Source organism: Vanessa cardui, chromosome 7 (genome assembly GCF_905220365.1).
Source record: "Vanessa cardui chromosome 7, ilVanCard2.1, whole genome shotgun sequence".
Classification (NCBI taxonomy): Eukaryota; Metazoa; Arthropoda; class Insecta; order Lepidoptera; family Nymphalidae; genus Vanessa; species Vanessa cardui.
Window position 1 is genome coordinate 9,226,372 of NC_061129.1, and position 14,366 is coordinate 9,240,737.

At 30.2% G+C, this 14,366-nt stretch overlaps 3 protein-coding genes across 3 annotated transcripts; 2 read left to right on the plus strand and 1 right to left on the minus strand.

Annotated features, from left to right (window-relative positions):
* The first annotated feature begins 1,002 nt into the window (after positions 1-1,002).
* On the plus strand, positions 1,003-4,866 carry LOC124531037 (cysteine desulfurase, mitochondrial). Its single transcript, XM_047105449.1, has 8 exons — positions 1,003-1,225; positions 1,317-1,393; positions 1,463-1,717; positions 1,935-2,100; positions 2,176-2,460; positions 2,699-2,872; positions 3,278-3,410; positions 3,682-4,866. The coding sequence occupies exons 1-8, from the start codon at positions 1,105-1,107 to the stop codon at positions 3,833-3,835; spliced, it is 1,365 nt and encodes a 454-aa protein (XP_046961405.1). The 5' UTR covers positions 1,003-1,104; the 3' UTR covers positions 3,836-4,866.
* Positions 4,867-6,002: 1,136 nt separating this feature from the next.
* LOC124531311 (ras-related protein Rab-14) lies at positions 6,003-7,769 on the minus strand. Its single transcript, XM_047105826.1, has 3 exons — positions 7,286-7,769; positions 6,966-7,210; positions 6,003-6,696 (listed from the first exon to the last, which is right to left on the minus strand). Exons 1-3 carry the CDS (start codon positions 7,463-7,465, stop codon positions 6,498-6,500), a joined length of 624 nt encoding a protein of 207 aa, XP_046961782.1. The 5' UTR covers positions 7,466-7,769; the 3' UTR covers positions 6,003-6,497.
* A 984-nt stretch (positions 7,770-8,753) lies between these two features.
* Positions 8,754-14,235, plus strand: LOC124530807 (MPN domain-containing protein CG4751). The gene is made up of 7 exons (XM_047105114.1): positions 8,754-9,110; positions 9,346-9,462; positions 9,571-9,805; positions 10,310-10,403; positions 11,089-11,258; positions 12,117-12,365; positions 12,449-14,235. The coding sequence occupies exons 1-7, from the start codon at positions 8,913-8,915 to the stop codon at positions 14,074-14,076; spliced, it is 2,691 nt and encodes an 896-aa protein (XP_046961070.1). The 5' UTR covers positions 8,754-8,912; the 3' UTR covers positions 14,077-14,235.
* The last annotated feature ends 131 nt before the right edge of the window (positions 14,236-14,366 follow it).

The following is a 14,366-nucleotide window of genomic DNA, read 5'->3' on the forward strand; positions in this document are numbered from 1 at the left end:
TTAAAAATACGAACCTATAACAGAACTTATATAACCGATAATTATAAACGGTGATCTTAGTAACGCTGTATTTCAACATTTATTGGAATTTAGCATATTCCAAAATTATTGGCAACCAATATAAAAATTATTGGCACCCTGATTTTATATGAAAATAAATAGACACCTATCCAAATAATCATAGATGATATGTATGCTATAAAATTATAAATAGACTTTTTAAACAAATATTGCGCAATATATAAATTAAAATAAATACATTCATTTTTTTTAATTTTCCTTCAATAATACACATCATTCAGCTTTATTTAAATTATTCTATACTCAGTTAGTCTTATTCAATATTCATTCATTCAGTTTCATATTGATTCTAAAATAGGATTTAATGTTAGGTATGTGTTTTTACTGACGTTGTTTGATTTTTTATTCTAGGATTTTTTTTAAATATTTAAATACTAGCTGTTGGCCGCGGCTTTGCTTGCATAGAAAATATGAATATATTGAAATAACTTAAAATAATACATTGAAGTACGGCCTCTTTGTTTAAATCACTTTTTTCCAATTAAAAAGAAGCCCTTGTCCTTTCTCCGGTTCTAGTAGTACTAGTAATTAGTACTTCAGTAATTTTGGCGTGCAAGCGAAATAGACAGACAGACAGAATTACTTTCGCATTTATAATATAGTATGGATTGTGTCAAGATTGTTTGTTCTTTTATCATTCAACAAGAAAAAATACTTGAGGTGGTCTCTAAATATGTCTTTCATTTTGTTGTCATCTGCATTTAACAAAACTACCGTATATAACGATGCAAAAAAATGTTAGCTTGTTTTAGTATTATACGAAAATAAAAGTATGAACATAAAACTTTTAAATTTGTGAAAAGCAGCTTATATTAATGAAAATAAAGAAATTAATATGTTTTTGTTATTTTAAATTAAAGTATGAGTTATCCTTGAAGAAATACTACATTATTTACTTAATCACTTCACTAGTTATCAGTGACAAATGACAATGTCATTCTCATATGTGACTGCCAATGTCGTAGTCACGATAAGTTATTGAAAAATATAAAAAAAATCTGAACAAGAAAAAAGGACTCTAAAATGTTTCGGGTTATTAAAAATATTTCGCCAATTGTTTCAAAAAATTTATTACAAAGATGTCCCCAAAAAGTAAACGCAGTTCTGATGGTTATACAAGACAAACGTTTCTTATCAGATTCCGGTAAACATCAATTATGTATATATTCATTAATTTTTTTTTTATTATTATTATAAAAATGAAATAATAAATCTAATATTTTGTTTTTATTTAGCTAATGAAAGATTCGCTCTTAAACACGAGGAGAATGGACGTCCTCTATATTTCGACGCACAAGCAACAACCCCTGTTGTAAGTAAAATTTAAAGTACTACAAGAGTCCATTTTAGAACTTTTTGAAAGTTATGTTATGAATTCTAGGATCCCAGGGTACTGGATGCAATGCTGCCATTCTTGGTAAACTATCATGGCAATCCACATTCTCGTACACATGCTTATGGATGGGAAAGTGAAGCAGGAGTAGAAAATGCAAGAGAACAAGTAGCTAATCTCATCGGCGCTGATCCTAAAGAAATAGTGTTCACTTCTGGAGCAACTGAATCTAATAACATATCTGTTAAGGGAGTAGCTCACTTTTATGCTCCAAGAAAAAAACACATCGTAACAACACAAATTGTAAGTTTAATCCCAATGATTAGCCTTTAAATTATAGTAACAATTTTTTTAGTGATATGAATTGACAATTGTTTTTATGTTTTGTTAATTATAACTAAACTTTGTCATTACATACGTTTGATATGTATTGTGCAATGTTATTTAAAAAAAAATAAACAATTGAAAACTTTTTTGCATTGCATACTATTTATATTAATATTAATGATGATCATTTAAGGAACATAAATGCGTTCTGGATTCTTGTCGAGCATTAGAAGGAGAAGGGTTCAAAATAACATATTTGCCAGTGGGCCCTAATGGTATTATTAATTTAAGTGATCTTGAAGAGGCACTGACACCTGAAACAAGCTTAGTTTCAATAATGACTGTAAATAATGAAATTGGTAAGTAGGACTTCAGTAAAAAAAAAATTCTTATTTAAAAAGATTTTTATTTAAAATTGTGCCTTTTTCCTTCAGGAGTCATGCAACCAATCGCTGACATAGGTGCATTATGTAAGAAGAAAAAGATTTTTTTCCATACTGATGCAGCTCAAGCAATTGGCAAAGTACCTTTAGATGTAAATAGTATGAATATTGATCTTATGTCAATATCCGGTCATAAAATATATGGACCTAAAGGTGTTGGAGCTTTATATATAAGACGTCGGCCAAGAGTACGTGTGGAACCAATTCAAAGTGGTGGTGGACAGGAGAGAGGAATGAGAAGTGGAACAGTCCCTACACCTTTAGTTGTGGGATTAGGTACTATACTTTATATTTTTTTTCATAGTCTGTTGGTTTCTATGGGCTGATGATTTGCATTGTACCCCATCAGCATAAAATTAATCTATAATATTTTAAATTAACATGGTTGTTAATTACAGGATATTTACCTTGGTAAATATCCCATAATTTATAACTGTAATAATAAAATCAATCAGTATAAACTGTTATAATTTTTAGTGAGCACTGATAAATAATATTATTGCTTCATTTTAAGGTGCAGCATGTGAATTGGCAAAACGTGAAATGGCCTATGACCATGCTTGGATGCAGAAGTTGGCAGATAGATTTTTAGACAAAATTTATTCAAAATTGACACATGTGATAAGAAATGGAGATCCTAAGTACACATATCCAGGATGTCTTAATTTATCATTTGCATATGTTGAAGGTAAAGTTAAAATGGTTATAGAATTAAATAGTATTAAATAGTATTCTTTACTATTTTGAATTAAGTATAACAATAGCTTATACTTTACAATTCATCTCTTGCTTATTGATGAAGAAAAATATTATGGGGTTAACATTTATATGACATAAAATTCTAAGTCTAGAGTGCAGCAGTAAGATGAGCTTCTTTTAAGAGTTTGCCTTTGCCCAGTATTAAGACATAACAAGTCATGGTGATTGTTTAACTGGTATAGAAGATGAAATGCTTTAGTATTGATTATGAAAGTAGTTAGTTTAAGAAACTTGTCAAAATGCAAAAACTATAAAGTAAAATTGTGTGGAAGTTTATTAACCTGTAACAAATTCCATTTTACAACATTGATATAGCATTGATATTTTACTTCAGGTGAATCATTATTAATGGCATTAAAAGATGTGGCTTTATCAAGTGGATCCGCATGCACTTCAGCATCTCTTGAACCCTCATATGTGTTAAGAGCTATTGGAACAGATGAAGATTTAGCACATAGTTCTATAAGGTATTGTTATACTGCAACTACTGTTTCTTGTTGGTTATTCTAGTAGTTTACATTTTGACTTAATGAACTTTAATGCATTATGAAATTGCTTATACAAGCTACTACATACCTACTTTAATAAAGAATATTTTGAATATTATATAGTATGTATGTTGTGTTTATTAAAATAAGAAAAATTGACAAAGGCTAATAACTGCCCAGTCAAATAAAGACATACATATTACAAAATAAGGTATATATAGTTATAATTTATAAATGTGCAAATTTACAGATTTGGACTTGGAAGATTTACAACAATAGAAGAAGTAGATTATACAGCTGAAAAGACAATTCGACATGTCGAACGACTCAGAGAGATGAGCCCACTTTGGGAAATGGTTCAGGAAGGAGTTGACATAAAAACAATTCAATGGTCCCAGCACTAACCTCATTATATTACACAAGCCACTCCAATATTTAAAAATTATGCATAAAATTCAAAATTTTTGGTGAAAGGCAAAGATCTGGCTAAAACTTTTAGGTTTATTATAATAATAAAACGTAATTGTGTTAATTATATAATGACATCAGTAATAGTAGTTTATAAAATGACATATAAATGTGATAATAATGCACTAAGTATTGCAACACAAACTATATTCTTATATGTTTTTTTGTTATTTTTCAAAGTTTTTTTTTTGACAATTTATTCATGAGTTTTCAGTTAAAAATTCAATATATGCAATAAATTGTAGTAGTTTGAACTTATATTGTATGTTTGTAAGCTTGGTTATCTACTCTATTCAATTCTATACTACACAATTTAAAAAAAATTGGCCATAATTGAGTATATTAGCATATTTTGTTTTGTTTTTTTTTTCTTAAATTGAACGTTTAAATATTAAATAAAAGTCTGTTTCTGTTTAATTGATTGTTAGAAAAAGTATCACAAATTTTTAGATTATATATAGTTTATTAATAAAAAACATACTTTATTCATTGCTAGTTAAAAAATTGTATATTTTTTTGTCATTGTATTACACTGAATTGTATAAACTATTCAATACAATTGTTAACAATAACACTGTATTGGCTGCTTTTAATGAAAATATGGCACTGGTTTTTTATTCAAATTTCTCGAACACCCAAAAAATTTAATGTAGATTAAATTCTAGAAATATTTATGAATAAACAGAGCAATTTCTGAAGTTATATTGTTAGAAAAGGTTGTTTATTTGAAACCAAAATACAAAACATAACATGAAAGCAATAACTTTATCTTTATTTCAAGTTACTTATGATATATTTATTTGAAGAGATTATTATTACAAATACCTTACAAAAATAAGTGACATTACATACATAAAACATTAAAGCTATTATTACTCAACTCATACAATGGCAAATAACAAGTTATTTTTTAATTTTATTACGAAATAAATGATATTACAATAAATAAAATAAATTTTAAAATCCACCATGAAACTTATTAATAAGGTTTTTTGATTTTACCATTTTATATAACAAATAATATAATTACAAATAATTAATTAAATTAGAAGAGATTATTAAGATACTGATAGTAGATTCAGGTACATAAATAAAAGAGAAATAAATATCTTACCATGGAATACAAAGATAATAAGCAAAATAAATGTAATACTTCATGCTATAGTAATATTTCAACAATTATCTTTTAATAAGAATTATCCTTTAGTTTAAGGGTAAGCATGTTTGTGCTATTTTTATAACATTTGAGTCTGGTAAGTTTAAATTAAGGTAAAGACAATTAATTACATAATATTGAAGTGTCTGTCAAATCATAGGGAAGATGCTTTTTTGAGTCTGGATCTATAATAAGCATACAAAGACAGGAGAAGGAAAATACTGATATAAATGTAATTATTATAACATTGATAAAAATGCAAAGACTAGATAATTTGTTACAAGATTAACAAATAACCTAGTATATTATAGTGATCTGAAATTATTTTTACAGAAATTTATCTTTTTATCACAAATAAATTAAAAAACAAGCAATAAAATATCCATATATGAGATGTCACCAATGGTATATTCCTGTTTTTTTAATATTACTTCACTGGCATGCTTGCTATACCATTATCAACTGGGCACATAAGTGGCTTTGGTTATTTCAAATTACATACTCATGTCTGCACATGTCATGCCACATGTACTATTTTGTGGGATAATTACATTTTCATAGTGCACACATAAGAACAAAAAATGCATATTCTGCACACATAAGAATAAGAAATGCAAAAAGAGGAAAGAATCTGACTGAGCAAAATTTAATCTTTTCAAATTTTAGTTAGATTAGATTTGATTTGCTTAGAAATTTTTATTTATATTAAGACATTTTAAAATATTTTTGTGATTGTATATTGATATTGTCACTATGGGCTGTAAGCACCCATGCATGACAGAAACAAGGATGACTGTAAAAGACATTACTGCAGTTTGCTGAAAGTATAATTTGATGAAACATTGTACCAGCCATCACACAAAATCATCCCAGATTCTTGTCCAAATATACAAAGCCCTATAGTAATTAAACATCCAGAACTAATGTCAATAAAAAGTAAGGGCACATTTAAAAATAATTTAAAGGTCATGATGAAAAATCTTCTCAAAATAATAGTTATCCTGAAGTAGCTACAACTTACCTATCACTTATTAATCCTGAAATAATCCCAGTCTACAAATAGATAAAGCAAAAACAGTATCTAGTACTTATAAGATTTCAAAACAACCAAAGCAACCTATGATGCCAGTTCAACCAATTAACAGGCTTTTGATTTGAAATTGAAAACCTACAATGTAGAGTAATCTACTTATTTTTAATTATAATAAATACTACACATTGACACTATACAATATTTAAGTTTATAATACAAGTTACATATAAACTACTGAATATGTTATACAAAAGTTGCTGATCATAAAAAATATTAAGCATACATCTACTTTATGAAAATGATAAATACATAAAAACTAGTGACAATATCTTAAATAGAGTATATTAGTATGACTAATATAGCCAAGCTTTATATTAAATCATAGTAAATAATACATATAAGTTGCTCATTAACAACTACAGGACGGTTCATCTGGCGGTTCTGGGTGTGTTATCTTGAAGCTATTATGATCTAACCTTTGAAGTTCAATTTTTGACCGATTACATTCAACTAATTGTTGAGCTATATCTAAAAACATGTCTTCTAAGCCTTGTCCACTTTTGCATGATGTTTTGTAAGTGCTGCTTATTAAATTGTGGCATTGTTCACTAAAATTTAAAGTTTAATTTAAATTACATGTATAAAATATGGATGATGTGTATTTAAAAACAACAAACTAATAATTCAGATTTACTTCACATAGAAAAAATATGTTACTCTTCGTTCTATTTCATTGCCTTATATTATTTCACTATGTAACATAATCATTCAAAATAAATGGCATAATGGAAATTTTTATGCTATATTGGTCAATTGATGTCATATGGTGATGTTCTCATTATATAAAATGATCAATTATATATATATGATTTCTTACCAGAAATTTTCTATGTCAGCATCGGTTACTTGTGGGCATGATCCTTCTAAATCAGATTTATTCCCACATAGAAATATCTTAGCATTTTCAGCATATGTTACAATATCCAAGAGATGCTGACTTAAGATATGAAATGATGAGGCATTATCTAATGAAAACACCAAAACTGCTGCTTCAGCATATTTATAATAGCTCGATGTTACTGAGGCTATTCTTTCCATACCACCAGTATCCCAAAGCTGTAACTGAAATGTTTCATGTTGTTGAAAAATCAATACAATTAAATAAATTAGATATATTTAATTAAATAAGCAAATAACCTTGACATCTTTGTCGCCCACTCGGTACATCTTCTCAAAGTGATCTAGGCCTAAAGTAGATTTTTTATCAGCATGAGGTAAAAATGTATTATTTATGAACCTCCGAAATATTGAACTTTTTCCGACTCCATATTCACCACATAGTATAACTTTAAGCACAGGAGTTTTAACAACAGCCATTGTTAATTAATATTCGTTGTAATGAAGTCTTCAGAAATTATGGTTTGTTCAATAAATAATAAATACACCCATTTACTTAATACAAAATGCCTATAAAATACTTCAGGTCATAGTAAAAATAATAATTAGATTGGTTATAGAAATGTTTAGTTTGAGGAATAGTCGAATTTCATAAGAATTATTTTTTTTTGGAAATTGGTAAATGTCAAATGGTTAACAGGATGAGAATAACAAGAATTTGAGATTTGCTATTTGGGACTATAGAGTATAGATTAGACAATATGACTTATATGACACACGCTCACTGTGTAGCCAGAAGTAAAATAAAGTAGTATCTGAGGCTCCAACACATTGAGTTACACTGAACAACACGGGCACTATAGCTAACGTCGTCTATTTTGAAGAGCAATGTGGTCTATTACAAAAGCGATAATTTTGCTAACGAAATGGTAATTTATTTAATTATAGATTGAAACTCTCCTAATAGCTTAAGTTATTGCTTTTCTTTTTTATATTATATGAGAAAGAAAATATTTAAAAATATTATTAAGGTTTTGAAAATACAACCAATATATTAAAATAGTGTTACTGGTTAAAAATATGTATATACTTTTTTTATAGTATAGTTGGAAAACGGGCAGAAGGCTTACCTGATGGTGAAGTGACTACCACTGCCCATGGACACCGCATGCCGAGCAACAGTACGTTATTTTTCGTTAGGCTTGATCTTTGATAATTCGAACCACTCTGCGTTGAATACAGTCAAATGGAAGCTCACCTTTGGGCGGGTGCTACCCACTACCAGCTGCGCTCAAGAAGTACTCTATATGGGGCCGAATTTGCGCCTTGTATAGTTTTAGGCCATGGGCTGACGTGAATAATAAATATAATATGACTTTTATATAAATGAATGTTTATCTATTGTTAAAGTTATTCAAATTAATTTAACAGGCTTTTTAAAAATTAATTCCCCATGAGTGTTAAATATTGCCTTAATTAGTTTGTATACGAGTGTAATTTGGTGTTTTAAAGTAAATATTTGAAAATATAAATTTAAAAAAGAAACAAAGAAGAAAACAGTTATGTCATGGAATAGAATATAAGGTACTCACATATTATTTGTAATTAGACCATGATTAATGTTATTAATTTACGCCTATAAATATATAATATTAAAACAAAATTAAATAATAATTATTTTAAATAAGTAAGATTGTGTACATCATAATATTAATGTCAAATTTATAGAAGTCTAAGAATAAACAGTCTGTGATACGTCGCAACTGGCAATTGGAAGTGCTTACTGCTTTGAGTGCTTAGTGCTTACTGTCAGCGTTCGGTTGGTGTATACTGTATAGACATTATGCTGTATGATGTTTACTAATTACGGTTCTCACAATTTGACCTGTTATATTAATAAAAATACCTTTTAAAAGTAAATATAACTATGGATTTACAAACGTCTCACTTAGCCGCAGCTTTGATGTCAGGAAATAATATGTTTAATATACCACAACAAGAACCTGCCGGTGGAACAACAGAGACTGGTAACGGTGAAAGTAAAAAAGAAAAGACCAATGAAACTCAAAAAGAAACCGCTTTTGAAGAGAAAGAGGAATTAGAAGAAGAAGAGTTTTCTGATGAGGTGTGTAATAAATAATTTTACGCACTTTTTACACAGGATTTTTATTTTCTAAGCATAATTGATACAATATAATGTTTATAAAACTAGTCGTTTAAAGGAAATAACACAACTTACCAGTAAATATTCTTTCAATTTCATTGTAATGTTGTATGATATTCTTATTAATATTATTTTTATAAATATCAATGAAATAGGTTTACACTGATGATATGTAAACTGTTGATTTTGTTTTCAGGAATCTGAAACACAGCCGGGTAACAAATCTATACCTGGTAGAGGTGTTACTCTACAGATGCTGTTGGAAGATAAAATGTTAGAGCCGGGAACTGCTGCAATGACTATAGAATACCTGGTAATGTATATATTTTTTTCTATTTTTTTTTTCAATCACCAAGAATCAAGATTTTTAAGTGCAAGTTAGTAATATAATGATTTATATCTCCTTTTTTGAATATTTTAGGGGCAAAAATTTGTTGGCGATTTACAACCTGATGGGAAAATCAAGTCACATGAAACAGAAACAATCTTTTGTTCTCCCTCAGCCTGGGCTATACATTGCAAAAGGATTATTAACCCCGACAAAAGATCTGGCTGTGGTTGGGCATCGGTAAAATATAAGGGCAAAAAACTTGATACAATTAAAGCTACATATCTTCGGAAAAAACAATTACAAAGGGAGAATATGCATACTGATGGTAATTCATATATAAAAGTAAAAATGTTATGATATAATAGGGTGTTTATACTTGAGTTCTTCAAATTATAAAATGAATTGTATTTAGGAATGTGAAAGAAAAGTATAGTAGGCCTCTGCTAGGTTCCCATCACTACTAGGACCTTATTCTCCTAAACTGTTTCAATTCCAATACTGATGCAGTGGTGAATACATGAGTGACAGATTTTCATCCAACTTATGTTCATATAACTTATATATTTTTAGCAATGCACTGTAAACTATAAAATTGATATAATGCTATGTTGCATTTATATATGCTGTAAAGTCTTCAAGAGCACGAAATGTTCTAGTTGGTGAACATATCTGGCAAAAATTTGTCAGATTGATAGTTTTGTTTCCAAATATTCAAAACGAACTAACAAACATGATTGAAATTTACTTATGCAAAACAAACATTTATAAATTCCATTTTAGACAATTTTATTACTTTTTACTAATATGTATTATTACAAACATTTTTCAGAAGAGACAGAAATGGAAGTAGAAAGTCCCCCTGAGCCCCCACCACAGAGAGTTGTCATGAAACATAACACAGTACCCAATAGAATGATGCAACAGTATGTATTTCATTCATCTTGGTTTTTTTGATATAAATATTAATTTATTTTATTTATTTACATGTTGAAACTTTTTCACTCCTAAAAAACCCAACTAGAACAATTTTACTCTCATCAATATCTTAAGCAATTATTACATCTGTTCAATGGCAAAAACTATTTATCATAAAATACCAATTCACCAGCAAAAGTATTTACAATCAAAGTGTGGCACCATGCAGATGTTCCAATACAAAATTCCAATCTATTTTCTTGTTAAAATTACACTCAAGAAAGTACATAATATGATCATTAATGAATGATAAATAAGTATAGTACGACACGTATAGTAGTATAGTAATCGGAAAATGCAATGGAATGAAAATAAAACTGATTACTGCCGATTTACACAACCAATAGAAATAGCTCCCTATCGCGCCATTCGACGCTATTCGTCGCTATAGATTCTCTAGCACTTGCTTTCTCTAACGCGAGAACCAATGTGTCAAATTGACGAATATATTAAGTTATATGATATTGCAAGTTATTATGTTTGTGCAAAGATTATATGGTCATATCGCATGAGAAATAAATATTGATAATTTGGGATAACATACTCAATTCGGATGAGATCGGTTTTACAAATTTTGCCGATGCTACATTTAAGTTGTGTCATACTGTATCATATTATTTTATTTTATTTCAGTGATGCGAACATGTTAATTGAGGCAGTTTCATTTTCATCAGCTGGGAAAGTTCAACCCTTTCTAGTTTCAGTCAGTTCTAATGCTCTTCTTCTCCTTGATATTCACTGTCATTTGAAAAAGGAAGAGGTTTATGGATATCTTGCAGGAACATGGGACTTGAACAATCATAGTAAGTGTAAATATATTACATATTAAAGGTAAACTTTATAATATAGCAAATCTACTTGATATACACACATAAAACCAAACAAACCTCGCGTAAGAAAGATAAGGTTTCAATGGCATGTTATAATTATTGCATTATGTTAGAATTTTTAATCAAAGTATTTTTTGAAAAAATTATAATTGTTATACATTTTAACTATAGTCTAGATTTATGTCATTCCATGTGATTTGTTAATAGCTCAGCTTTATTGTACAATAGTATTAATTCAAGACAAATATATCTTGATTTAATACTGGACACTACAAATTAACTACTTGTACCTAATTTAATTTTAATTCTAAAGTTCCAATAACAGCTTCATCAAAGCTTAAAATGCCATTCTTTCGTAAATTCGTAGTTGATATCATAGTCTAACATTACATTACACCCTATGATTAATTAAATAAAAAAAATATTTAACACTAATGACTAACCTATACTTTTCAGTTCTTTATTTATTTATAATTGAACACAATTATCATCACCACATAACTTTAATCTGTTACAATAATATTTCAATACATAGAGGGTTAATTAGTATGTATGTATGTAAGAACAGTAAATACAACGACCGATACAAACAGACTCGACCAACAGACAACCGAACATTAAACACGTTATTAAGCATTCTGCTGTATGCCGATTCCGCTCGATCCTGTTTGAGACGAGGGTAGTTCTTGTAAGAATAGATTCAAGCCTTTGACCAATGTTACATATTGATGATATAGCTTTTGTCTTGTTGTTGTTGAAATAGACAGTAGGTAAATATGTTTATAAATATAATATAATACCTGAATTACAAGAACTTATTTTTATTTACAGATTTGATGATAACACACACATTCCCTTGTTTGATTAGTAAGAATGACTCAAGGCCTAGAGTTTTAGTTGAATTAGAAATTCAAATGGAAATTGAAAAACTAGGTCTGACTCTTTTGGGTTGGTATCACTCCCATCCCACCAACCCTGCCATGCCCAGCTTGAGAGACTGTGATAGTCAGCTGGAATATCAAATTAAAATGAGGGGACCATCAGAAATATCCTACATTCCATGCATTGGAGTTATCTGCTGTAAGTTCTTAGCTAGTTGCATTTTCCTTTTCAAACGTTTATGCTTTTTTTTTTAATTTAAATTAATATTTTTTGTTTTTTAGCTCCCTACAATCCAGAGAGTCCAGTTCTAGAATCATCTCTAACATTCTTCTGGGTGATGCCGCCACCGGAACAGAGACCCACGGAATACCCACGTCCTTTATTATTACAATATAATATGGTTCATGACAGTCACTTATCCACGCATGCTATGGAGCAAATTAAGAAAAGTATCAAGTACTACATAACGTTCACAGATGATGCGTTTGTTAATTTTAAGGACAACTATAAACCAGATATAACGTTTCTAGACAAATTAAAGTGTACCCTGACACCTAAATTTCCAAGGGAACAAAGTGATGGTTTGTTATGGCATTTCATAAGAGATGAATTAGGTTGCTCGTCAGAAAATGACGACAAAATGGATTTAGACGCCTTGTTAGCTGTGCCTCAAGTTATTCCAGCTTGTAAGCCTAGTCAGACTTCATCATCGAACTTTCCATCAGTTAGTACTTTGCAGCAAATGGTCAGTCGACCACCTGGTGTACCACCGATTAATGTGTCTTCGGCGATAGGGCCAGTCTCCCCGCATAAATTTGATACGCCACCGTTGAACATACCAGTATTATCTTCTTCTTCGAAACCATCTAAATCAACTACGCCGTCTCTACCACCAACGTATCCAACCGGCTTAGATATGTTGACGAGCATGGCTTTAGGACTAGGGTCTCCGAATATGTCTCTTCCTCTAGGCGCTACAGGATTAGAAAGTTTAGCGGCTGCAAATAGTATGCTCACCGGTTTCAATCCTGGCATGTCATCCAATCTAGCGGCTTTATCTTCTTCAAAGCTTCCCGATCTTCCCTCGTACGCAGCATCATTACAGAATCTGTCCAGTAATATTGTTAACTTCGAAAAAACCTCGACAAGTACATCAACAAGTTGCACAACATCCGCAGCTCCTATTCCTGCAAATATCGCTTCGAATTTAATGATGAGCTCCGCAGATATAGCGAATGCTTTGCTATCGGCGAGTAAATATTCTAGTGCTGGGATATTGGGAATACCGGACCCCATGTCGAAGTCAACGCTAGCCGCTAATAACATGTTTTTGTCCCCGTCTTTGCTCAAGATGCAAGAGTCACTGCTTAAACCTTTGTCAAGCAGTAGTCCAATACCTTCGAAAGCGAGTCACGATCAGAATATGATGATGAAAAGTCCGCATGATTTAATCAAAAGTGGTAGCAAGGATTATTTGCCTCCAGACTTTGGAAGTATAGGCAAAGGCAAGGATAGCTCCTTAGAATCTATAAAACATACAGACTTGAGCGCACCTAAAGGCGAATCGTCTAAATCCATTTTGTCAGAATCTCAGCCGACAGACTATTCCCAGCTGGGCGCTTCACCGCGAATCGGCGGCGACCCATTTTTGAATCAAATGTTAGAATTGACTAAAAAGACGACGCTTCCGGATTACGTCACAGATTACAGTCAAAGCCGTAAAATTACGGATGAAGAGATCCAAAAGATACAATCGAATCCGCTATCGTACTCTAGCGCTGCTAGTATTGCGGACACCATCGCGCAAGTAGCCATGGGGAACTTCAGTAAAATGGACGATGTGGTCGACTATAGTAAAAGTCAAGATTATTCTAGCACTAAAAGTTTAAACAGTGAAAATGAAAACTAGTGTTGAATCAATGTTTATAAACATTTTTTTGAATGTCATGTGTGTGTAGTTTTTAAGATATTTTTACTCAAAGACAATTTTACGGAAACGAATACTTTCATGTTCTCAGAAATCATTTATTTTATAATACTTTAAATTTATGAGACTGGTAAAAAGCTTTGTGTTGCGTTCTCTGACATATCATTCTATAACGGGGATTACCCGTATACACAGAAATATACGGGTAATCCCCGTAATGTATGCACAACATTATTAAATTATTTCTACTGTAAATCAATAAATATGAATAA

Coding starts and splice junctions, on each gene's coding strand:
- LOC124531037 (XM_047105449.1), top strand. CDS start 1,105: ATGTTTCGGGTTATTAAAAATATTTCGCCAATTGTTTCAAAAAATTTA. Junction 2,101..2,175: donor GACTGTAAATAATGAAATTG/GTAAGTAGGACT, acceptor TTTTTCCTTCAG/GAGTCATGCAACCAATCGCT. Junction 2,461..2,698: donor ACCTTTAGTTGTGGGATTAG/GTACTATACTTT, acceptor CTTCATTTTAAG/GTGCAGCATGTGAATTGGCA.
- LOC124531311 (XM_047105826.1), bottom strand. CDS start 7,465: ATGGCTGTTGTTAAAACTCCTGTGCTTAAAGTTATACTATGTGGTGAA. Junction 7,211..7,285: donor TGGGCGACAAAGATGTCAAG/GTTATTTGCTTA, acceptor GAAACATTTCAG/TTACAGCTTTGGGATACTGG. Junction 6,697..6,965: donor GCTGACATAGAAAATTTCTG/GTAAGAAATCAT, acceptor TTTAAATTTTAG/TGAACAATGCCACAATTTAA.
- LOC124530807 (XM_047105114.1), top strand. CDS start 8,913: ATGGATTTACAAACGTCTCACTTAGCCGCAGCTTTGATGTCAGGAAAT. Junction 10,404..11,088: donor CCCAATAGAATGATGCAACA/GTATGTATTTCA, acceptor ATTTTATTTCAG/TGATGCGAACATGTTAATTG. Junction 11,259..12,116: donor ATGGGACTTGAACAATCATA/GTAAGTGTAAAT, acceptor TTTTATTTACAG/ATTTGATGATAACACACACA.